The sequence below is a fragment of the Leuciscus leuciscus genome (genome assembly GCF_965113295.1).
Source record: "Leuciscus leuciscus genome assembly, chromosome: 24".
Taxonomy (NCBI): Eukaryota; Metazoa; Chordata; class Actinopteri; order Cypriniformes; family Leuciscidae; genus Leuciscus; species Leuciscus leuciscus.
Window position 1 is genome coordinate 32,479,671 of NC_138723.1, and position 25,000 is coordinate 32,504,670.

Genomic DNA, 25,000 nt, shown 5'->3' on the forward strand with positions numbered 1-25,000 from the left:
TGATTAAGTTGCACAGGGTGTCTCTCTTACAATGGTTTCTTTTTCTATCCCTTCTATCCTTTCATCTATCTATGGAGTGTTTGAGGGTTGGTTCCTTAAATATAAATGGGGGTAGGGACAGGAAGAAATTGGCAATGGTTTCAGAATTTTTGAAAATAAAACAGATTAATGTTGCATTTTTACAGGAAACACATACTGATAATAATAATGAAATAGAATGGGGTATGTGGTGGGGTGGAAAGCTCGTCTTAAGTCATGGGTCAAATAATAGTGCTGGAGTTGCTATTTTATTTTCAAAGAATATGAATGTTAATATTTTAAATGTTGAGGAAATTGAAAAGGGGAGGATTATAATAACAAAAATAGAGTTTGAGGGTTTTCTGTTTGCTTTTGTAAATGTATATGCCCCGAATAATGGGTCAGAAAGGGTGAGGTTTTTTATGAAACTGAATGAATCTCTTAAGAAAATTGATGATGGTGTGTGTATTATTGTAGGGGGAGACTGGAACTGTACAACAGATTTCACTGTTGATAGAAATGGTGAAGAACCTCATAATCAATCTAGTTTAGTACTATCCAAAATAATGGGAAAAAGAGGTTTGATAGATATATGGAGAGTAAGGAATGGAATGGAAAGACAGTACACATGGGTTAAAGTGACTGATAATATTGTTTGTGGGGCTAGATTGGACCGGTTTTATCTTGGAAAAATATGGAACAACAGAATAATGAACGTTTTTCATTCACCAAATGCCTTTTCAGATCATCATATGGTTGGTTTAGATCTTAACATGAAAGAATTGTCAAGACGTACATATTATTGGCATTTTAATGTTAAACTGTTACAAGATGTTTTGTTTTGTGAAAGATTTACAATGTTTTGGAATGAGTGGAAAATGAAAAAGAGTTTTTTTGAAAATATTAGCCAGTGGTGGGAAGTGGGAAAAGCCCAAATAAGAGTTTTTTGTCAGAATTATACCTTGCATTCTTCCTCTCAAATTAAAGTAACAGTACAAAAACTGGAAAAGGACATTGTGCAGTTAGAAAAAGAAATTATGGATAATCCTGGAACTGTGCAGAAAGACTTTTTGGAAAAGAAGAGAATGGAACTTGGATCTTTTTTACAGGAACGGACTAAGGGAGCACTGATTAGAGCAAGGTTTTGCTCGATTAAAGATATGGATGCTCCTAGTTCTTATTTTTTTAACCTGGAAAAGAAAAATGTTCAACAGAAACAGATGTATAATCTTCGTCGCGCAAATGGAACTATAACCTCTGATCCGGTGGAAATCAGAAAAATGGCAGTGAATTTTTATGCGTCATTATATAGTAAAGAATCATGTGACTCTAAAAGTACTGAGGAATTACTGTTTGATTTACCAAAGTTACCAGATGGACATAAGAAATTGCTGGATAATGAAATTACTTTTAAGGAACTCACAGAGGCAATGCAGCAACTGTCTTCAGGTCGGTCTCCAGGAATAGACGGATTGCCAGTTGAATTTTATAAGCAATTTTGGAATCTAGTTGGAGTGGATTTGTATGAAGTGTTTTTAAATTGTTTTAAAGAAAAATCACTCCCCTTAAGTTGTCGACGTGCAGTCCTCTCACTGCTACCAAAAAAAGGGGATTTATGTTTATTGAAAAATTGGAGACCAGTGTCCCTACTATGTCTGGATTATAAGATACTGTCAAAATGTCTGGCTAATAGAATTAAGCATTGTTTAGAGGTTTTGATTGATAAAGATCAAACGTATTGTGTTCCAGAGAGATCTATTATAGACAATATATTTGTGTTACGAGATTTAGTTGACTTTAGCCACCTTAATAATAGTGATCTTGGAATTGTATCATTAGACCAAGAAAAGGCATTTGACAGGGTGGATCATGGGTATCTGTTTAATGTTTTAAAACATTTTGGTTTTGGTGAAAATTTTTTATCATATGTAAAATTGTTATACTCCGATGTGTTTATCATGGTAAAGGCTGGTGGGGGTCTTAGTGCTCCAGTACCTCTTGGTAGAGGGATCAGACAAGGCTGTCCATTGTCTGGGCAGCTGTATAGCCTAATGATTGAACCTCTCTTACATAGACTTAAAAAACATTTACAAGGTGTGTTATTTCAAAATGGAAGTGAAAGTGTTAAATTAGTTTTGTCTGCTTATGCAGATGATATTACGGTGTTTATCACGAGGCAAGAGGATATTAGGAGTTTAAATGAGAATATTAAGCTTTATGAAAAAGCGTCCACTGCCAAAGTAAATTGGGAGAAAAGTGAGGGTTATATTATGGGTCAGTGGGACGAGGTAGGATATCCACAACTTCCAGGTGGCTTGAGATGGGGAAGGGAAGGTTTAAAAGTGTTGGGAGTTTTTATAGGCAATAGACAATATCAAATGAAGAATTGGGAGGGTATGCTGGATAAGGTGTCTGCCCGATTGTCTAAGTGGGAATGGCTATTACCACAGTTGTCTTATAGAGGGAGAGTTCTGGTCGCCAATAACCTGGCAGCGTCTACACTATGGCACAGGTGTGTAGTCATGGATCCACCTGAGGACATTATATGTGAAATTCAGAGGAAATTGGTCAATTTTTTCTGGAGTGGCGAGCACTGGGTCCGAGCATCAGTGATCTTTTTGCCAGTTTGCGAAGGAGGACATGGCCTGGTGGACGTTAAGAGTCGTATCCACGCGTTCAGATTACAAGCAGCAAAAAGATTTCTTTATCAAAAAGACTTGTTATGGACTCCTACAGCATGTGCCATCTTGCAGAGGGCAGGTGGGCTTGGTCTTGATAAACACCTGTTTTTAATGAAACTGGAGGATATGAATTTGTCCGAAATTACTCCTTTTTATCGGACAATGTTTCATGTGTGGAGAAATGTTTTAAAGGTGGACAGAGATGGGAGCAGTTCTATTCACTGGGCTCCTGAGGAACCATTGTTTTTTAACAACATGATCCAGACCAGACTTTTGTCCTCAGTAAATGTGCGAGCATGTCTGCTCAGGAATGGTATCGTGAAGCTGGGTCATCTAATGGATAAAGATGGATGGAAATCTGTCGAAAATATTAAGGAAGTGACTGGTTTACGATCACAGAGACTTGTTTTAAAAATGATGGAGGAAATCTCTCTGGCAGTACAAAGAACTTATGGAGAAAGTATAGCAACAGGACAAATGTCAAATCAGAATGACATGAAAGTTTTTCCAAGGATCAAGATTTCGTCACTAATGTGTGATGAGAATGAAGGGGAGGTTGCCGATTCTATCTTGAATTTACAGACACCTCAACTGGAGTATCTGGATTGTGCTTCGAAGAAGGCACTTTACCACACAGCAGTTAAGGTGATACACCAGAGGTCACTGAAGAGACAAAAAGCTTCCAGATGGCTAGAGTTGTTGGGACCAGACTTCCTTGTTAGAGACAGGTGGAGGACCCTGTACAAACTCCCTGTAGAAAAGCGAACTGGTGATCTGCAGTGGAGGATCATACACGGGGCGATAGCTACGGACAGGCATGTGGCGCACCTGAACCCAGCAGTGGGGGGACAGTGTAGGTTTTGTGGTGAGGGTGAAGATCTAGAGCATCTGTTTTTAAAATGTAATAGATTAAATGATTTGTTTGAATTACTTGCAGCTTGGTTTCAGGGGTTTGCAGAAGAATTTTCAGACAAAAAATTTATAGGAGGGTTGAAATATAGATTTTTATTAAGAAGGAGAGTATGTTTATTGAATTATTTAATAGGGACAGCAAAATTGGCCATATGGAAAACAAGAAAAAACAAGGGCCTAGAGTTGGCAGCAACAAATTCTAGAGTAATGTGTATGAGTCTGGTGGCAGCAAGATTGAGAATGGAATTTACATATTACAGTCTCACAAATAATGTACCTGCTTTTTGTGAAATCTGGTGTATCAATGAGGTTCTATGTGTTGTACATGATGATCAATTGGTCTTAGGGTTTTAAAAAAAAAAAAGTATTTTTATTTTTATTTTTTGAATATTACATTTTATTATTATTATTATTATTATTATTGTGAATGAGATATAAATGATGTCTAAATAAAAGTTGTTTAATCCTCTCTCTCTCTCTCACACACACACACACACACACCTCTCTCTCTCTCTCTCTCTCTCTCTCTCTCTCTCACACACACACACACACACACCTCTCTCTCTCTCTCTCTCTCTCTCTCTCTCTCTCTCTCTCTCTCACACACACACACACACACCTCTCTCTCTCTCTCTCTCTCTCTCTCTCTCACACACACACACACACACACACACACACCTCTCTCTCTCTCTCTCACACACACACACACACACACACACACACACACACACCTCTCTCACACACACACCTCTCTCTCTCTCTCTCACACACACACACACACACACACACACACACCTCTCTCTCTCTCTCTCTCTCTCTCACACACACACACACACACACACACACACACCTCTCTCTCTCTCTCACACACACACACACACACACACACACCTCTCTCACACACACACCTCTCTCTCTCTCTCTCTCTCTCTCTCACACACACACACACACACACACACACACCTCTCTCTCTCACACACACACACACACACACACACACACACACCTCTCTCACACACACACCTCTCTCTCTCTCTCTCACACACACACACACACACACACACACCTCTCTCTCTCTCTCTCTCACACACACACACACACACACACACACACCTCTCTCACACACACACCTCTCTCTCTCTCTCTCTCACACACACACACACACACCTCTCTCTCTCTCTCTCTCTCTCTCTCCCTCTGAGTGTGCGCATGTGCGGGCGTCTGAGTAGTGTGTGAGCGTCGGAGCGAGTTGCAGCGTGTGTGAGTGAGTTGGTACTTTTTTTCCTTTTCCTCTTTCCTTTTTTTTGGTTTTGTTTAGTATATATTATTTGTCGCTGTTTTTTCACCTAAGGGTGGAAAATGGGGACAAATTCGGATGGTGTTGCTCTTTTAACCGCTCAACACGGGTGCAAATGTTTACCTGATGAGTCCATTACAGTTGAGGATTGTTTAGTTGCGATCAGCAGCGAAATTGGGGCTTGTAATATTGTGTCTGCATCAAGGATGAACAAGGCGTTTGTTGTCTTTTTGAAAGAAGTTTCTTTGGTTCAGCATTTAGTTGAATTTGGTTTATCTGTTTATCTTTTTTATCAGTTTTGCCTTTGTCGAATCCTTCAAAGAAGGTTATCCTTTCGAATGTGCCCCCATTCATTACCAAAGATTCACTCGAGCGGTTGTTAGGACGCTATGGTAAACTAGTTGGGCCAATAAAAATGATCCCTTTAGGATTAAAAAATCCAGAACTCAAACATGTGATGTCATTTAGACGTCAGACTTTCATGATCCTGAACGCCGAATTTCAATCTTTGAACACGTCAGCGAAAACCACTGTGCTGGGTAAAGATTATACCATTTACATCAGTACTGAATCAATGAGGTGTTTTACTTGTGGGAAGTACGGTCATACAAAACTGGTATGTTCAAGGAATGAGGAGCCTAACATTAATGTGAATGAGCTTAATCCTTCTGCGGAACAATTACCCTCTGCTCCAGTAAATGATGAAGGTGGGAAAAATAATAGTGAGAGAATTGATCAGGTAATTGATGCGGTTTCTTTCTCTAAAGATGGAGTAAGTGCGAACGAGCCTATAATGAACGAGCGCGTTGATGATGTGGAACATTCTTCCGTGAATACCGTTGTAAGTGTAAATGACAGCACAGTGAGTGTAAATGACAGCACAGTAAGTGTAAATGACAGCACAGTGAGTGTAAATGACACCACAGTGAGTGTAAATGACAGCACAGTGAGTGTAAATGACAGCACAGTGAGTGTAAATGACAGCACAGTGAGTGTAAATGACACCACAGTGAGTGTAAATGACAGCACAGTGAGTGTAAATGACAGCACAGTAAGTGTAAATGACAGCACAGTGAGTGTAAATGACAGCACAGTGAGTGTAAATGACAGCACAGTGAGTGTAAATGACAGCACAGTGAGTGTAAATGACAGCACAGTGAGTGTAAATGACAGCACAGTAAGTGTAAATGACAGCACAGTGAGTGTAAATGACACCACAGTGAGTGTAAATGACAGCACAGTGAGTGTAAATGACAGCACAGTAAGTGTAAATGACAGCACAGTGAGTGTAAATGACAGCACAGTGAGTGTAAATGACAGCACAGTGAGTGTAAATGACAGCACAGTAAGTGTAAATGACAGCACAGTGAGTGTAAATGACAGCACAGTGAGTGTAAATGACAGCACAGTGAGTGTAAATGACAGCACAGTGAGTGTAAATGACAGCACAGTAAGTGTAAATGACAGCACAGTAAGTGTAAATGACAGCACAGTGAGTGTAAATGACAGCACAGTGAGTGCTGAAGTTGAGCGCGCTGACGCAGATCCCGCCGGCGCGATCGGTGAACCGGAGCGACCAGTAGAGCGGGCTGAGCTCCTGATGCCTGACGGCGAGTGGGTCGATTCACAGGCATCAGGATATAGCCTGTCTCAGGGCGATGCTGGTATGTTGATGGAAGGAAGTGAAGTTCAGTCGGATTCTGATAGTGACACTTCTGATATAGCAGACCATCTTGCTATGGTAAATTCTCAAGGTAGTTTTGAAGGGAATGGTCAGAATCTTAAATTAAAACATCCCTATTATACAGTTCGCCAAATTAATGATTTTTTAGACCATACCTTTAACCAGCGAGGACCAAAAATTGAAAAATACTTCCCAGATTTACAACTCTTTGTTGATTCATGTACAATGGCGTTAAGAAAGGCAACAATGGAGGAGCTTGCTCAGCCTAAACGCTACAGGCTCAAAAAATACCTGAGCACTGTTAAAAAAAAGATTAAAAACTCGTTATAAATATTATAGTCTATGGAGTCATGATTGTCAGTTTATTTTTGGGGGGTTTTTGGATATCCTAGCATTATCTTTTCCATGGCATTCATAAATATTGGATCCTTTAACATCAATGGATGTCGGGATACAACAAAGAGATTTGCTCTTTTTAATTATTTACAATTAAAAAAGGCAGATATTATTATGCTCCAAGAGACTCATTCTGATTTGAGGAATCAGACACAGTGGAATTGTGATTGGAAGGGAAATATTTTAATGAGCCACGGCCCCACGGGACTAATTTTAGTGCTGGTGTTGCTATACTTTTTTCTCCATGTGTCTGTAATCAACCAGTTATGTTTGAGATAATACCTGGTCGACTTTTAAGAGCAGATATTATGGTTGGACAAGAAAGTTTTTCTTTTTTTAATGTATATGCTCCTAATGTTGGACAAGAGCGTAAGATATTTTTTAAAAAATTGTCGGATGCTTTGTCACAGTGCCCACAGGATAATGTTGTGGTAGTAGGAGGTGACTTTAACTGCACAATAAACCCTGATTTAGACAGAAATCATGATGAACCCCACTCAGGTTCTGCAGAAATTTTAAAAAATGTTATTGGATATCATGATTTTGTTGATTTATGGAGAGATAGTTTTCCTGGGGTCAAACAGTATACCTGGTTAAAAGCTAACTCAAATTCCTTGTCTGGAGCGAGACTTGACCGATTTTATGTCGCTAAGAGTAATAGTGGTAGGTTTTACAATAGCCTAATAGTACCATCTTTTTTATCTGACCATCATTATATCTCTGTAGCTGTTTCTGTCCTGTCTTCTAAAACTCAAAAATCACACTGGCACTTTAACAACAGATTATTGCAGGATCACTCTTTCATTCACTCTTTTGGCCTTTTTTGGCAATCTTGGAGAGAGGAGAGATGAAGTTTTCCTTTATTGAGTCAGTGGTGGGACATAGGCAAAGTGCATATCAAGTTGTTTTGCCAACAATATACTGCCCATAACACCAGAACTCTCAAAGAAAAAATGAGATCACTTGAAGAAGACATTCTGAGACAAAGTAACCATGGTGACTCTGCTGATTCCATTGAGAGGAATAAATTCCTTTTGAAGACTTTGTTGGAGGAGCATGGAAAAGCAGCCCTCTTAAGGACTAGATATTCTCAATTAAATGAAATGGACGCTCCCTCTGCATTCTTCTTCGGTCTTGAAAAAAAACCAAGAGAACATAAGTATAAACTGAATTTACCACAGGGTGGTGTGACAACTGACCAGCAGGAAATCCGTACTCATGCACTTTCCTTTTATGAGGACCTCTACTGTGCTGAACCATGTGACCGATCAGCAGCAGAACAAATTTTATGTGATCTACCACAGTTATCAGAGGAAGATCAACTTATCCTTGAGAACCCTATATCCTTTGCTGAACTTTCTCTTGCCGTCCAGGAGCTGAGCCCTGGGAAGTCACCGGGTCTGGATGGTCTTTCAGCGGAATTTTATCGTGCCTGCTGGAATGTGATTGGAGAGGACATGTATGAAGTCTTTCTGGAAAGTTTTAACCGAGGGAAACTTCCAACGAGTTGTCGGAGGGCAATCATAACGTTGATTCCAAAAAAAGGGGATCTTGGGTTCCTTAAAAACTGGCGGCCTGTGTCACTGATCTGTGTTGATTTTAAGATTTTATCTAAAACATTAACTAACAGACTTAAAAAATATATGACAAATGTAATCCATGAAGATCAGTCATTTTGTGCCCCTAAACGTACAATTTTTGATAATCTGTTTCTCGTAAGAGACATTATTACAGTTGCACAAAGACACAAATTGGACATTGGATTTCTATCCTTGGATCAGGAAAAAGCTTTCAACAGGGTGGACCATCATTATTTGTTTAAGACCCTTGAAGCTTTTGGTTTTGGTACACAGTTTATTTCTCTTGTCAAGCTACTGTACAGTGACATTTACAGTATGATACGAATGAATGGGTCTTTAACTAGGCCTTTCTCTGTGACCAGGGGAATAAGACAAGGATGTCCTCTGTCTGGTCTTCTGTACTCTATCTCTATTGAACCTCTGTTAGTTATGCTGAGGAAACAGCTGTGTGGTATTGGTGTCCCAGGTTTTCCAGAAATAGTCCCGGTGAAACTAACAGCTTACGCAGATGATGTGACAGTAATAATTAAGAGCACTGATGATGTTACTAAACTTATTCACTGTTTGAACAAGTATCAGAAAGCTACATCTGCTCGTGTTAACTGGGATAAATGTGCATCCTTGTTGTTGGGAGACTGGTTGGATATAGGACCTCCTCGATTACCACAACAGTGTAAATGGGTTCAAGATGGATTTAAAGTACTTGGTGTGTTTTTTGGGACAGCTCAATACACTGAAAAGAACTGGGAGGGATTAGCAAATCGGGTGATCGGCAGATTGCAAAAATGGCGATGGCTTCTCCCACAGCTCTCCTTCAGAGGGAGGTGCTTGATTATCAATAATCTGACGGCCTCAATGCTATGGCATAGAGTAACTGTTTTAAATCCTCCTAAGGAATTGCTTACTATCATCCAAAAAGCTTTTGTGGATTTTTTTTGGAACGGTTACCATTGGCTTATTCCTGGTATACTTTACCTTCCTGTGGCTGAGGGAGGTCAAGGACTAATACATATAGAGTCAAAAATATTAGGAATGAGATTACAAACATTACAGAGGATTATGTATTGTTCTGCTCCTTTACGATGGGTTTCATTTGGGTTGTCTATATTAACAGATTTAGGTGGGATAGGCCTTGATAAACAGTTGTTTTTAATGGAAAAGCCCTTTGAGGAAAAGGCACGTTGTTTCTTTCCTAACTTTTACATGTCAGTAATTAAATCTTGGAAATATTTAAACTTTACAAGAACTGAAGATGTGCACTATGGGGTTTCAGAACCTTTGTTTTTTAATCCCCTTATAAAACTACCATCTAATTTGTCTTGTTTTGTTCCACAGTTTTTAAATGCTGGGGTCAGTAAAGTTATGGATTTAATTGATTTGACACAATGTCAGTGGCGAACTGTGTTATCACTTGCTGCACAGGTTCAAATTAAATCTTTGAGAACTATGGATAGGATAATCAAGTGTATTAAGGATGCTTTCCCCCCTGCATTAATGTCCTTTATAAACTCAGTCTTGGTAGATGGTTGTACACCTCAGAACTTCCCTGAGCTGAAGGTGACCCCTAAAGATGGGAGAGTTGGGGGTAATATAAACCAGAATACATTGTTGAAGGGATATGGGGATTTGTTTTTTCATGATGTGGCAAAGAAAAATCTTTATTATATGTGTGTCAAGTCTGTGCATGTTGGGCAATTGCAAGGAAAAACAGATACTAAATGGAGGGTTAAGATCTCTATTTGTGAAGAAGTACATCCATCATGGAGAGTCTTGTATAAACCTCCTATCTCTAAGCGATGTGGAGATCTTCAGTGGAGAGTACTTCATTGTGCTATAGCCTCAAATAGCTTGGTTTCAAAATTTAATAAGATTGTTTTATTATGTCCCTTCTGTAATGCTCATGATACAGTTTTTCATATGTTTTTTGAATGTCCAAGACTTGGTCCTGTATTTGTAATACTGGAAAAGTTGATCACAAAATTAGGTTTTTCATACAGCAATACCTTGTTTATACTGGGATATAAATATAGAAGGTCATGGCAACAACAATGTGTTCTTGCCAATTTTTTAATTGGTCAAGCTAAGTTAGCCATTCTGAAATCCCACCAGTGTAAAAATGCAGGAACAGAGGTTGATATGGTTGCTATGTTCAGGTCTTTAATAGAATCTCGAGTGACCATTGAGTATACATATTATAAATACACTGATAATGTTGCTTTGTTCGAATGGAGATGGGGTGTGAGAGAGGCACTGGTGACAGTGAGTGAGAACGGAAGTTTAGTTTTTAATTGGTAAAATGTTGGTGCTTTTGTTCAATTGTTTTGGAAATGTATTCGTTTTGTAAGTTGTTTTAAAACCCTTAATTGTTATAAATAAAAAAAAGGGTTAAAAGTCTCTCTCACACACACCTCTCTTTCTCTCTCTCTCACACACACACACACCTCTCTCTCACACACACACACACACACACACACACACACACACACACACACACACACACACACACCTCTCTCGCCCTCTAACGGCCGCTTCTCGACTCGTCAGTCTGAGAGTTAAATGAGTTTCGCTGATTTATAAATCAGAATGACGTCATGTCTAATGTTTAATATAGAATTGTTGTGTGCAGAACGTGTTGTGTTTAAGATGAAGACCTCACAGCTAGTGTGTCAGAATCTGAAGTAAATCTTGCTGTTCTACTGAGTATCAGCTGTGATCATCGTTTCTAAAACAAAAGAACATAAATAATGTATAACGGCGTCTTAAACACGAGACTGTGAACCACGCGCTTTCAAACCAGTGTTTCTGTTACTTTAAGCGATATTACTTTTCAAGAGCTGCGTTGTTGTAAGTGTTTATGTATTTCTTGCAGTGAGGGGATCGAATGTTCAAAGTGACTATGTTTTCTCAGGCAGAAGTGCGAATGAAAACATTGATTAATAATTTGTATTCATTGGCGGGTGCGCGCAGGACACGCCCCCTCTCAGCGCGCGCCTTCATCAGTGCGCGCGCGGGCGCGCGCATCAGTGTGTAATGATGCTGCCGGTGAGTGTGCACGCGGATCAGATGCTCGGGTAAGAGTTTCGTCAATTCCTCTGTTTTCAAATTTTAAAGTCTTTAATAACTCTCCTCTCCTGTGTTTTAATAGTTGTCCTGTGATATGGAGACCGTGGGATCTTTCAACAAGAGAGACACAATTAAATAAAGTAACATTTTTATTTTACTTCAAGTTTTGCTAACATTCCCTTATGAAACCTTACTTTTGAAGGTTCTCTGCATGTTCTTTTAAAAAATGCTTTTATTGGTTATGTGAACGTTAAGGGAACGTTCCATCGTATCATTCTTCAAACATTATGGGAACGCTACTTTTGAATGTTCTCTGAACAGTAGTTGGTAACACTTTACAATAAGGTTCATTAGTTAACATTAGTTATTGTAGTAACCAACATGCACTATCCATGAGCAAAACATTTGTTACAATATTAATAAATCTTTGTTATTGTTAGTTAATAAAAATACAGCTGTTCATTGTTTGTTCATGTTAGTTCTCAGTGCATTAACTAATGTTAACAAATACAACCTTTGATTTAAATAACGTATTATTAATAATGTTAACTAATGAACTGTATTGTAAACTGTTACCAGAATATTTGAAGAATGTCTAACTAAAAGGTTTCATGAACGATGTATAAATAATGTTTTTGTTCTTATATTTTGAGAACATTATTATAGACCAGATAATATTTCTATTAAACTTTCTATCAATGTTACTGGAAGAACGTTTGTTTATAACTTTGACAGAACGTCCTTGTGTTCTTGTGTTCAGGGGCCTCATTTATAAAACTTTGCGTAGGATTTGCGTCAGAAGTGGCGTACGGATGAAACATAGGACGTGCGTACGCACAGAAATATTCGGATTTATAAAACCGTGCGCACGCACATCCTACGCAGTTTTCCCTTAATAAATCACAATCAATTCTAAATGTAGTGCAGCTTTTGCGGCTTCATGTCACGCCCATAGTTGCCCATAAATAGTCCGTGAAACGCCCACAAGTTAATATTCATCGATTGCGAAATCATGGCAAACACAGAGAGGAAAACCAAGAAACGTAACTTTCATTACGTCATTACGCATTGTGATGGCATCATGGCATTTTATTACCATCCATTTGATTGGATCTGACAAGCTACAGATGTGTTATGAGGATGAATTGCATAACATGCCAATATTATTGCAGAACATATTTCACTTTTCTTTTTGCAAATATGTGTTAATTTGCATTTCTGTTGTAATCTTCGTTTGATTTTGTTTGTTTTACACTGCAGATCGATCAAACGGGTGTTCGTGTAGGCTGTTAATTGTAAGACTTGCTTTGTGAAGTCTTCATGTTATTTATGAGAGGCAGTATTGCCAGTTCTTTTACACAACGGTCTACAGTTTCACACACTTTCACGTGTTTCTTCCCTCTGCCGACGGTGTCGCCATTTCTCATTTCACCCGTTTGTGTGCGTACGCTTGGGTCAGAGCTTGCGTGAAGGACCGCACATTTTCCCGTCAAGTTTGCTTTTTATAAATACCAATTATTGCGTAGAGAGCGGCGTACGCCTTCTTTTGTGCGTACGCAACGTTTATAAATGAGGCCCCAGGTGGTGTTGTGTTCAGGTGTTCTTGTGTTCAGGTGTTCTTGTGTCAGGGGTGTTCTTGTGTTCAGGTGTCAGGGGTGTTCTTGTGTTCAGGTGTTCAGGTGTTCTTGTGTCAGGGGTGTTCTTGTGTTCAGGTGTCAGGGGTATTCTTGTGTTCAGGTGGTTCTTGTGTTCAGGTGTTCTCGTGTTCAGGTGGTTCAGGTGTTCTTGTGTTCAGGTGTTCTTGTGTCAGGGGTGTTCTTGTGTCAGGGGTGTTCTTGTGTCAGGGGTGTTCTTGTGTTCAGGTGTTCTTGTGTTCAGGTGTTCTTGTGTCAGGGGTGCTCTTGTGTTCAGGTGTTCTTGTGTCAGGGGTGCTCTTGTGTTCAGGTGTTCTTGTGTTCAGGTGTTCTTGTGTTCAGGTGTTCTTGTGTTCAGGTGTTCTTGTGTCAGGGGTGTTCTTGTGTTCTTGTGTTCAGGTGTTCTTGTGTTCAGGTGTTCTTGTGTCAGGGGTGTTCTTGTGTTCAGGTGTTCTTGTGTCAGGGGTGTTCTTGTGTCAGGGGTGTTCTTGTGTTCAGGTGTTCTTGTGTCAGGGGTGTTCAGGTGTTCTTGTGTTCAGGTGTTCTTGTGTCAGGGGTGCTCTTGTGTCAGGGGTGCTCTTGTGTTCAGGTGTTCTTGTGTCAGGGGTGTTCTTGTGTTCAGGTGTTCTTGTGTTCAGGTGTTCTTGTGTCAGGGGTGCTCTTGTGTTCAGGTGTTCTTGTGTCAGGGGTGTTCTTGTGTTCAGGTGTCAGGGGTGCTCTTGTGTTCTTGTGTCAGGGGTGTTCTTGTGTTCAGGTGTCAGGGGTGCTCTTGTGTTCAGGTGTTCTTGTGTCAGGGGTGTTCTTGTGTTCAGGTGTCAGGGGTGTTCTTGTGTTCAGGTGTCAGGGGTGCTCTTGTGTTCAGGTGTTCTTGTGTCAGGGGTGTTCTTGTGTTCAGGTGTTCTTGTGTTCAGGTGTCAGGGGTGCTCTTGTGTTCTGGTGGTTCTTGTGTTCTGGTGGTTCTTGTGTTCAGGTGTTCTTGTGTCAGGGGTGTTCTTGTGTTGAGGTGTTCTTGTGTTCAGGTGTTCTTGTGTTTAGGTGTCAGGGGTGCTCTTGTGTTGAGGTGTTCTTGTGTTGAGGTGTTCTTGTGTTGAGGTGTTCTTGTGTCAGGGGTGTTCTTGTGTTGAGGTGTTCTTGTGTTGAGGTGTTCTTGTGTCAGGGGTGTTCTTGTGTTGAGGTGTTCTTGTGTCAGGGGTGTTCTTGTGTCAGGGGTGTTCTTGTGTTCAGGTGTTCTTGTGTTCAGGTGTTCTTGTGTTCAGGTGTTCTTGTGTTCAGGTGTTCTTGTGTCAGGGGTGTTCTTGTGTTCAGGTGTTCTTGTGTCAGGGGTGTTCTTGTGTTCAGGTGTTCTTGTGTTCAGGTGTTCTTGTGTCAGGGGTGTTCTTGTGTTGAGGTGTTCTTGTGTTGAGGTGGTGTTGTGTTGAGGTGTTCTTGTGTTGAGGTGTTCTTGTGTTGAGGTGTTCTTGTGTTGAGGTGTTCTTGTGTCAGGGGTGTTCTTGTGTTGAGGTGTTCTTGTGTTGAGGTGTTCTTGTGTTGAGGTGTTCTTGTGTTGAGGTGTTCTTGTGTTGAGGTGTTCTTGTGTTGAGGTGTTCTTGTGTTGAGGTGTTCTTGTGTTGAGGTGTTCTTGTGTCAGGGGTGTTCTTGTGTTCAGGTGTTCTTGTGTCAGGGGTGTTCTTGTGTCAGGGGTGTTCTTGTGTTCAGGTGTTCTTGTGTCAGGGGTGTTCTTGTGTCAGGGGTGTTCTTGTGTCAGGGGTGTTCTTGTGTCAGGGGTGTTCTTGTGTCAGGGGTGTTCTTGTGTCAGGGGTGTTCTTGTGTCAGGGGTGTTCTTGTGTTCAGGTGTTCTTGTGTCAGGGGTGTTCTTGTGTCAGGGGTGTTCTTGTGTCAGGGGTGTTCTTGTGTCAGGGGTGTTCTTGTGTTGAGGTGTCAGGGGTGCTCTTGTGTTCTGGTGGTTCTTGTGTCAGGGGTGTTCTTGTGTTGAGGTGTTCTTGTGTTGAGGTGTTCTTGTGTTGAGGTGTTCTTGTGTTGAGGTGTTCTTGTGTTGAGGTGTTCTTGTGTTGAGGTGTTCTTGTGTTGAGGTGTTCTTGTGTTGAGGTGTTCTTGTGTTGAGGTGTTCTTGTGTCAGGGGTGTTCTTGTGTTCAGGTGTTCTTGTGTCAGGGGTGTTCTTGTGTCAGGGGTGTTCTTGTGTTCAGGTGTTCTTGTGTCAGGGGTGTTCTTGTGTCAGGGGTGTTCTTGTGTCAGGGGTGTTCTTGTGTCAGGGGTGTTCTTGTGTCAGGGGTGTTCTTGTGTCAGGGGTGTTCTTGTGTCAGGGGTGTTCTTGTGTCAGGGGTGTTCTTGTGTCAGGGGTGTTCTTGTGTCAGGGGTGTTCTTGTGTTCAGGTGTTCTTGTGTCAGGTGTGTTCTTGTGTCAGGGGTGTTCTTGTGTCAGGGGTGTTCTTGTGTCAGGGGTGTTCTTGTGTTGAGGTGTCAGGGGTGCTCTTGTGTTCTGGTGGTTCTTGTGTTCTGGTGGTTCTTGTGTTCTGGTGGTTCTTGTGTTCTGGTGGTTCTTGTGTTCAGGTGTCAGGGGTGTTCTTGTGTCAGGGGTGTTCTTGTGTCAGGGGTGTTCTTGTGTTGAGGTGTTCTTGTGTCAGGGGTGTTCTTGTGTTGAGGTGTTCTTGTGTTCAGGTGGGTTCTGGAGGCTCGAGGCGGGTTCAGGCGTCTGAAGGAGTTTTCCATCATCCTGTGAGGTCTGGAACCAAAGCTCTTACTCTTCATTACATGTTTATTAGCTCTCAGAGTTTTCAGATGTAATTTATTAACCAGGAGGAGGAATCTGTTTCTGACGGATCCGTCCATCCACAGGCTGTTCCTGCCCAGATCCCGGATCCAGGAGTATCTGTCTCATCTGGGCCGGACGGTTCTGGCCAGTTTCCCCGCTCAGGCCACGCTGCACTTTTACAACGATGAAGACTCCAGCTCTGAGGAAGAGGACGATGGAGAAACAGACACACATTAAAGGGTTAGTTCACCCCAAAATTAAAATTAGCCCACGATTTACTATCTAGTGAATCTATCCATCATAAAAGTGAATCTGTCCATCATAAAGTGCTCCACAGGCTCTGGTCGGTTAATAAAGTCCTTCTGAAGCAAAGCCATGCGTTTGTGTAAGTGAAATATCCATATTTAACACATTACAAAGTTAAATTCTAGCTTCCGGCCGAACGCAGTCTACTCAAGCCTAAAGCGCACACTGGGAAGAGCCAGGACATTTATTAATATAACTCTGATTGTGTTCGTCTGAGAGAAGAGTGTCATATACACCTAGGATGAGCTGAGGGAGAGTAAATCATGGGTAATGTTCATTTCTGGGTGAACTAACTCTTTCAGGCCGGATCTGCTCATGAACTCGCTGGGAGCGGAGTGGAGAACTGTTCAGGACCCACGGGCCGGGAACACTGGGATCTGTTAGTGGAAGATCACGGGATTCTCACCTGAGACGCAGGTGTACAGCGACAGGTCGGTCATCACGGAGAAAACACTCCTTTGATCCGAGGAACATCCGTTCTCTTCATCCCACATCTGGGAATGTCTTTAGGGCTGGTGTTGTTAACCTGATCGTGTTTCATTTGGATGTTATTTCCATGGTAACACTTTACACTACGCTTCATTAGTTAACATGAACTAATAATGAACAATACTTCTACAGCATTTATTCATCTTAGTTAATAGTAACTTCAACATTTACTAATACATTATTAAAATCAAAGGTTGTATTAGTGAACATTAGTTACTGCACTGTGAACTAACATGAACACACAATGAACAGCTGTATTATTAATAACTCACATTAACAAAGATTAATAAATACTGTAACAAATGTATTGCTCATTGTTAGTTCATGTTAGTTAATACGTTTATTAATGTTAACTAATGAACCTTGTTTAAAGTGTTTCCATTTCCATAATATCATTAGTATTATGTAGTGTATAAAGCGCTAGTTCTGCTGGAATCTAAACACAAATAAAGACATAAATTGCTCAATATGCATTTGTTTCCTCCATTTATTAATAATTATAACAGTGTACAAACTTTAAAAACAGGTTTTTAGAATATCGATGGCTAAACCGCAGAATAATGCAAAGAAACATTAATAAGGATCTGATGAAAGCTCGTTTCCACCACTAAAGAAAAAAGTAATTCTGACTTTATCTCATTATTAGGACCTTTTTTCTTTTGAATTCCGAGTTTATATTTATATCTAAACTCATAATTGTGAGAAGTCTTTTTTTGTAATTTATCCGTGGCAGAACGAGCTTCCATTATATTCTAATAAAACAAACTTGAGAAAAGGAAAACTAGAGTAGTCAGTTTTTCTGCAGGCGACGGTGGTGGGGTCGCGGGGTCAAGGGTCACAGGTCACCTGACACCAGGGTGTTTGCTCATGAGGGTCATCAGGTGCAGACGAGCAGGAACACACACCTTCTGCAGACGGATTGAAGAGATGATGTGCAGATAGTGAGATGAAGACCGCTTCACTTCTAGCCCGAGGTCACAGAGGTCACGGTCTGACCAATCAGCCACACAACATGACGAGCACAACAGCAATAATCTCATCAGGAGCTTGGTGTTTGAGAAAGATGTGAAAACGCAGTGATGTTTTATAAAAAAAAAAAAAAAAAAAAGATGTAAGCTTTATTTAACGTCTTCATATCCACGAGTCCATCAGGAGTCAGCGGGGTCACGAGGTCAGCGGGGTCACGACGGCCCGCTCAGGTTCACCTGAAAGTCAGACCTCAGGCCTGTCACACACATCTGATGGATCTGATCATCTAAACCCTGAGCAAACGCCACACGCCTGTCCTGATGACAGAGACACACACACACACACACTCAGTGCTCGTGGGGATCCAGGTAAAACACACACACACACACACACACTCAGTGCTCGTGGGGATCCAGGTAAAACACACACACACACACACACACACACACACACACACACACTCAGTGCTCGCGGGGATCCAGGTAAAACACACACACACACACACACACACACCCTCAGTGCTCGTGGGGATCCAGGTAAAACACACACACACACACACACACACACACACACACTCAGTGCTCGCGGGGATCCAGGTAAAACACACACACACACACACACACACACACACACTCAGTGCTCGTGGGGATCCAGGTAAAACACACACACACACACACACACACACACACACACTCAGTGCTCGCGGGGATCCAGGTAAAACACACACACACACACACACACACACACACACACTCAGTGCTCGCGGGGATCCAGGTAAAACACACACACACACACACACACACACACACACACACACACACTCAGTGCTCGCGGGGATCCAGGTAAAACACACGGTTTATTTCACTGATGGGAACGTCTCTGAGTCTGGGAAATGTGGGAATCGCTCCTTCTTCATCCTCATCCGTGCGCTGACTCTTGGCATAGTGGTCTAGACAAACAATAAACCAGAAATCATTTCATTTATCAATGCAAGATGTTTAATCTTCACTGTCACCTCTTCTTCTTGAGCACAGATCTGAATGTAAATGGTTGTAATTGACGAATGCTTTGGAATATAGACCTAAAACACTGATTAATGCAGAAGTGAAAGCAATGAAAGTGTAAAGAAGTCATAGAAGTTTAAGTTTACTGTAAAGCAAACCCACTGAACTACGCATTTTTGATTTTATACAAAATATATATTTTTTAAATAATTTGGACTCTAAAATTGCTGGAAAGTCAAAGCCACATGTCTAACCAAGTTGTGTTGCAAATGTAAAAGGTGATATCACAAAACACTGAGGCTCATGGTAATGTAGTGTCCACACTGCTCGCGCTCTCGTTTCACACACTCACAGCTGCTGCCATTTTGTGACTATTGTTTTGTACACTGTTGGATTATAAAATACAAACAGGCACGATTAATCTGAAATCAATATATCTTATCCCCATAATTATTTATTTTGGTGAAATGATGTGTAATAAGTGTTGTGACTGTATACCGTATCTCTGTCCGTCTAGTCTGATCTTGCCGCTGAAACTCTCCACGAAGCTTTGCGTTTAAAGAGCTAATAAAATATTTAGACTCAGATTAATATTTAGTGTCTAATTATTTACTTCTGTGATGTTGTGAATGTGATGTTGTGATTGTGATGTTGTGATGGTGATGTTTTGAATGTGATGTTCACCTGTGATGTTATGAATGTGATGTTGTGAATGTGATGTTGTGAATGTGATGTTCACCTGTGATGTTATGAATGTGATGTTGTGAATGTGATGTTGTGAATGTGATGTTCACCTGTGATGTTATGAATGTGATGTTGTGAATGTGATGTTGTGAATGTGATGTTCACCTGTGATGTTATGAATGTGATGTTATGAATGTGATGTTCACCTGTGATGTTATGAATGTGATGTTCACCTGTGATGTTGTGAATGTGATGTTCACCTGTGATGTTGTGAATGTGACGTTCACCTGTGATGTTGTGAATGTGACGTTCACCTGTGATGTTGTGAATGTGATGTTCACCTGTGATGTTGTGATTGTGATGTTGTGAATGTGATGTTCACCTGTGATGTTGTGAATGTGATGTTCACCTGTGATGTTGTGAATGTGATGTTCACCTGTGATGTTGTGATTGTGATGTTGTGAATGTGATGTTCACCTGTGATGTTGTGAATGTGATGTTCACCTGTGATGTTGTGATTGTGATGTTGTGAATGTGACGTTCACCTGTGATGTTGTGAATGTGATGTTCACCTGTGATGTTGTGAATGTGATGTTCACCTGTGATGTTATGAATGTGATGTTGTGATTGTGATGTTGTGAATGTGATGTTCACCTGTGATGTTGTGATTGTGATGTTGTGAATGTGATGTTCACCTGTGATGTTGTGAATGTGACGTTCACCTGTGATGTTGTGAATGTGACGTTCACCTGTGATGTTGTGAATGTGACGTTCACCTGTGATGTTGTGAATGTGATGTTCACCTGTGATGTTGTGATTGTGATGTTGTGAATGTGATGTTCACCTGTGATGTTGTGAATGTGTTCAAATGTGATGTTCACCTGTGATGTTGTGAATGTGATGTTCACCTGTGATGTTGTGATTGTGATGTTGTGAATGTGATGTTCACCTGTGATGTTGTGAATGTGATGTGATGTTCACCTGTGATGTTGTGAATGTGATGTTCACCTGTGATGTTGTGATTGTGATGTGATGTTCACCTGTGATGTTGTGAATGTGATGTTGTGATTGTGATGTTATGAATGTGATGTTCACCTGTGATGTTGTGAATGTGGTGTTGTGAATGTGATGTTGTGAATGTGATGTTGTGATTGTGAGGTGGAGATGGTGGTCTAGTGGGTTAAACCACTGAACTGGTCACCACCAGTGTGTCCTTGAGCAAGACACTTTACTCCATGTTGCTCCAGGGGGATTGTCCCTGTAATAAGTGCACTGTAAGTCGCTTTGGATAAAAGCGTCTGCCAAATGCGTAAATGTAAATGTGATTGTGATGTTGTGAATGTGATGTTCACCTGTGATGTTGTGATTGTGATGTTGTGAATGTGATATTCACCTGTGATGTTGTCCACTGATGCGAGTGGAGCCGTGTTCATCATATTCACCCCGAACAGCAGCACGAAGCAGGTGGTTAAAGTGACCAGCATGTAAATGGGAGCCGCCAGAGCCCAGTATCTGTGAACAGGGCATTAGTCTCGTCTACGCTGAGATCTCAACACAACACAAGAGTTTGACTCACTTCTGAGGCCAGTAAGTCAATCCGGCAGAATGAAGCCAGTCGTCAGGAACAGAAGCCCACACCACATACAGCACTAACAGGAGCAAACACACAACACCTGATATCACACTGAATAATGCCTGTTTACTATCGTCTTTTTAGAGCTGCTTTACAGCAGAGCTGAATCATCACTGTTATCACTGTAAAACTGCTTTAAAACAATCTGTATCGTATATAAAGTGCTATAGAAATAAAGGCGACTTGACAAACCTATCATTTAATTTTATTAATCATGAAAAATACTTCAAATAGTCAAGAAATTGATAATGTTTATACTGTGAATTTTTTCATTAGTGTTTTTAATGTAATAAACCCCTTATTAAAAAAAGTTTGGAAAAGTACTTCCATGATCAAAGTTGAGAGTAAGAAGTGGCTTTCCCAGTTATTATAAGATGTTTGGATCATAAAGTTTATTGAAACATGTCATTGGTGTTACAGTGCGTTATACTCAATCTAATTATTATAATCTGACTACAGGTAAGTATGACAAAATCGTAGAAAAGTCATTTTTATGATAATTTCTCACTGGTTTAAACACTTTCTTAATTTGAAATGTTTTAAACTTATATTTATTAATTTAGAAGATGCTTTTATTTAAAGCGACTTACAAATGAGAATCAGAAACTAATGAGCCAAAAATAAAGAACAAAAGTCAAGTGGCTCTTGACAAGTATACTAATGTAAAATATTAATATATCAAACATTTATTGGAGAAGAACGAGCCGTCGGACACATATGAACATGATTATAGTGTGATCGGTGTAGATGTGAACATGATTATAGTGTGATCGGTCTATATGTGCACATGATTATAGTGTGATCGGTGTAGATGTGAACATGATTATAGTGTGATCGGTCTATATGTGCACATGATTATAGTGTGATCGGTGTAGATGTGAACATGTTTATAGTGTGATCGGTGTAGATGTAGGAGAGACGTACAGAACCCGCAGTGAGAGCCCAGGAACAGCACGAACCCGTAGATCGCTCTCTCAGGGAGAGGAGAAGGAGAGTTTTCCACCATCATCTACACATTAACAGATCCTTGCTTCTGCTTCGATAACGGTAAGAGCTTCCTTCGATCCGACAGTGTTGAAATAATCAGATTATAAATAATACAAAAATGTCGCTTCTCTCTCTCTGATGCGGGTTAGTCTCTGAGGAGCGCTGTGCAGTGCTGCCCCCGTGCGGACTGGAGTGTGTGTTTCTCTCTCTCTCTCTCTCTCTCTCTCTCTCTCTCTCTCTCTCTCTCTCACACTCTCTCTCTCACACACACACACTCTCTCTCTCTCTCTCTCTCAATTCAATTTCAATTCAATTCAAATTGCTTTATTGGCATGACTGTACATATTACAATATTGCCAAAGCTTGCAATAAAATAATAGAATAAATCAAAATAATAAAATATTACAACATAACTTAAATCTAAATGTACTACTTAAATTAATTGTACAAATTAACAGTGTAACAAATTATAATATCTGTAAACATTTTACACCATACACTCAAAAAAATGCTGGGTTGTTTCTGTAAACAAATTGTTGGGTTGATTGTGCTGGGTCAAAATGTTGGGTTGTTTGGGGGTACTGTAAACACATTATTGGGTTGCTCATGCTGGGTCAAATGAGTTGTAAGGGGGTTATTCACAAATAAACAGCTGGTTGGGTTATTTTGACCCAGCAACTGGTTTATTCTTTGCGGAACTTTCTGGATCTTCAGTTCAGACTCGAGGAGCACGCCACTTGGAGCAGGCAGTGTTTTATGGACATTAATATTAATGTTTACCTATATTTTTAAAAAGTTGTGGTAACAGCAAGCTAATTTCACTGTTCAACATACAGTCTTTGATATGGAAGTGTGAGGGGTAACGTATTTATTTCTGTGAAACCTAAATAGCCACAGTTTGCCGGTTAGATTTTTTGACAAAATGCCGCCTCGTTAAATCCTTAATTGTAAACCAGCTAGGCCTATATCAGCAGCCTTTTTGAAATATGCAGTTTAAATAGTAAATTCATCACGTAATTATCGTATTCATGGTGGACGTTGTGTATTTAAAGTGAGGAAAGCGTTTTGAATGAAATCCGTAATCGCAGTATGTTTTTAGTCCCTCACACGTAAAATCTGCGGTAAATTAGTCTCGACTCTCGAGGCTAATGTAGCGTTTGTGTGTGGAAAGTCTGCTGGCATATTGTAGAAATACTCGTAAGAAGAAGCGACTGGGGTAAGTTCCAGTATAGTCTCCTCATGCGTATGTCTTCTGTAATGTCTCTGTCAGAACCAGGATTGTTCCGAAAAAAATTAACTGAGGAATAACACAATACGCGCCGTCACATTCTGGTAAGGAATTACCGCCTGGAATATTGTCAAATTGACAGGCACCAGTTTTGAGAAGAAAATTATTAAGAATGCTTTAAAAATGTAGACTTACATTATACCCTACCATGTCATCTTTCATTTTATTGTGTAACATTATCTAAGCGTGGCGATCATCAGCGCTGCCAGTCAGGAGATTAACGACTCCGAGCAGCTTTGCTGGTTTGTGAGTTTTAATGTTAAAGACTAACATTACAGTAATATTTGGACTTTTATTGCCTAAATGTTGACAATATTAGTCCAAAGTACTCTTTTATTGCTATCATTCAGTTTGCAAATACTGAATTTAAATAGACATTTTGTTTGTTTGCCATATTTAGTCATATTTGGTAATGTTTGCAAAAAAAAAAAAATTGATACTTCCACAAAAAAAGCTTAACTTGCATGTTAGTTATATTGCAACACTCTAATTGATTGTGTGTAATCAACAGCTGGGGACCAACATGGTTGAATATTCACAAAATGGGATGACTGGAGCATTGCTGCATATTCTGTGCCTCAAGGATGAGACGAGGGGGACATGTCAGACCTTTGCCATTGTTCCAGGCCACACCATCGAGACTGAGTTTCAAAGCTATTATTATTTTTTTTTTTTTATGTTAAATACACAAAGCAGTGTTTCCCCGCCTGGGAGTTTCTCCAGCATGCCTTGTATCAAATTAATGGAAAAGAGTCCTCCTCTGTAAAATTTGAGGACAACAGTTGTTTTTTCAGGCCCACGTGATATTTAGTCGCATTTTAAATGTTTGTTGCTGTTCTTAATAAATCAACATATCTTAATAAATGAAATCGTAATCGTATAAGTTCAAATGAGTTGCTTAATGACTTTTAAAGGTGCATTGTGTAATATTTACGAGGATCTGTTGACAGAAATGCAATATCATATACATAACTATGTTTTCAGTGGTGTATAAAGACCTTACTTAATGAACATTATGTTTTTATTACCTTAGAAGTATATACATTGTATAATTGTATACAAAAAATAATTAAAGACATGTATTAAAAATGTATTAAAAAAATAATTAAACGAGATTTAAATCAAATTTACAGTGGCCTCTCTGGTTTATTGTATTACAGAGACAATAATTATTTTACATTCGTAATATAACAAATATTTGTTACTCATTTTATTAAGGCAATGAGACACGAAATAACCCAGCATATAAGTAGGACTTAACCCAGCAAGAGGGTTAATTCCACCCACTGGTTGGGTCAAATGAATGACCCAGAAATATGGGTTAAATGGTAAAACCCAGCACTTGGGTCAAACCAACCCAGCCCAGCGCGTGTTCTGTCCAATAGTGACCCAGCGGTGTGTTTAAGGTTGGGTTATTTTTTAACCCAGCAGTTTTTAGAGTGTAGTGTTTTAACATATATACAAATTATAGTATCGGAACATTTTATACCACAGTGTTTTAACATATACACACACACACATATCACTGAGGGTCACTGTGGTGGACAGTAGGGAAACACACTGAGGTCAGACTCACACACACACACACATTCACCTGCTGTCTCTCAGGCTGTGGCACAACACACA

General features: G+C 40.1%; 2 protein-coding genes and 1 long non-coding RNA gene across 9 annotated transcripts in view; 1 reads left to right on the forward strand and 2 right to left on the reverse strand.

Annotated features, from left to right (window-relative positions):
- Positions 1–18,306, forward strand: part of ripply3 (ripply transcriptional repressor 3) — a 105,609-nt gene extending 87,303 nt beyond the window's left edge. Inside the window, exons 1-5 of one of the 2 annotated variants that reach the window (XM_082158723.1) lie at positions 11,439–11,639; positions 11,714–11,771; positions 15,921–15,982; positions 16,098–16,254; positions 16,623–18,306. In XM_082158723.1, coding sequence (XP_082014849.1) covers positions 11,599–11,639; positions 11,714–11,771; positions 15,921–15,982; positions 16,098–16,251 — 315 coding nt within the window. In that variant the 5' untranslated portion in view covers positions 11,439–11,598 and the 3' untranslated portion in view covers positions 16,252–16,254; positions 16,623–18,306. Of the gene's footprint in view, positions 1–11,438; positions 11,640–11,713; positions 11,772–15,920; positions 15,983–16,097; positions 16,255–16,622 lie in introns of those variants that run through there. The other variant, XM_082158722.1, reaches the window with a different exon arrangement.
- pigp (phosphatidylinositol glycan anchor biosynthesis, class P) lies at positions 17,279–22,256 on the reverse strand. 6 transcript variants are annotated; one of them, XR_014202514.1, is made up of 5 exons: positions 22,024–22,249; positions 21,043–21,115; positions 20,860–20,978; positions 18,282–18,727; positions 17,279–18,131 (listed from the first exon to the last, which is right to left on the reverse strand). XR_014202514.1 is itself a non-coding variant. In XM_082158735.1 (5 exons), the coding sequence occupies exons 1-4, from the start codon at positions 22,106–22,108 to the stop codon at positions 18,600–18,602; spliced, it is 405 nt and encodes a 134-aa protein (XP_082014861.1). In that variant the 5' UTR covers positions 22,109–22,249; the 3' UTR covers positions 17,279–18,095; positions 18,576–18,599. The 6 variants fall into 6 exon arrangements, 4 of the variants coding, with proteins under 4 accessions (XP_082014861.1, XP_082014860.1, XP_082014859.1 ...); XR_014202515.1 differs by having other exon boundaries at positions 17,279–18,095; positions 18,216–18,727; XM_082158735.1 differs by having other exon boundaries at positions 17,279–18,095; positions 18,576–18,727.
- Positions 18,735–20,178, reverse strand: LOC309489835. Its single transcript, XR_014202534.1, has 3 exons — positions 19,808–20,178; positions 19,673–19,699; positions 18,735–19,397 (listed from the first exon to the last, which is right to left on the reverse strand). It is a non-coding gene; the product is annotated as an uncharacterized lncRNA (long non-coding RNA).
- Positions 22,257–25,000: the final 2,744 nt, after the last annotated feature.

Excerpts from the sequence above, each read along its gene's own strand:
- pigp (XM_082158735.1), bottom strand. The coding sequence starts at position 22,108 with ATGATGGTGGAAAACTCTCCTTCTCCTCTCCCTGAGAGAGCGATCTAC. Across the intron at positions 21,116-22,023 it reads GGGCTCTCACTGCGGGTTCT|TGCTGTATGTGGTGTGGGCT; the intron begins GTACGTCTCTCC and ends TGCTCCTGTTAG. Across the intron at positions 18,728-20,859 it reads ATCAGTGGACAACATCACAG|ACCACTATGCCAAGAGTCAG; the intron begins GTGAATATCACA and ends TTGTTTGTCTAG.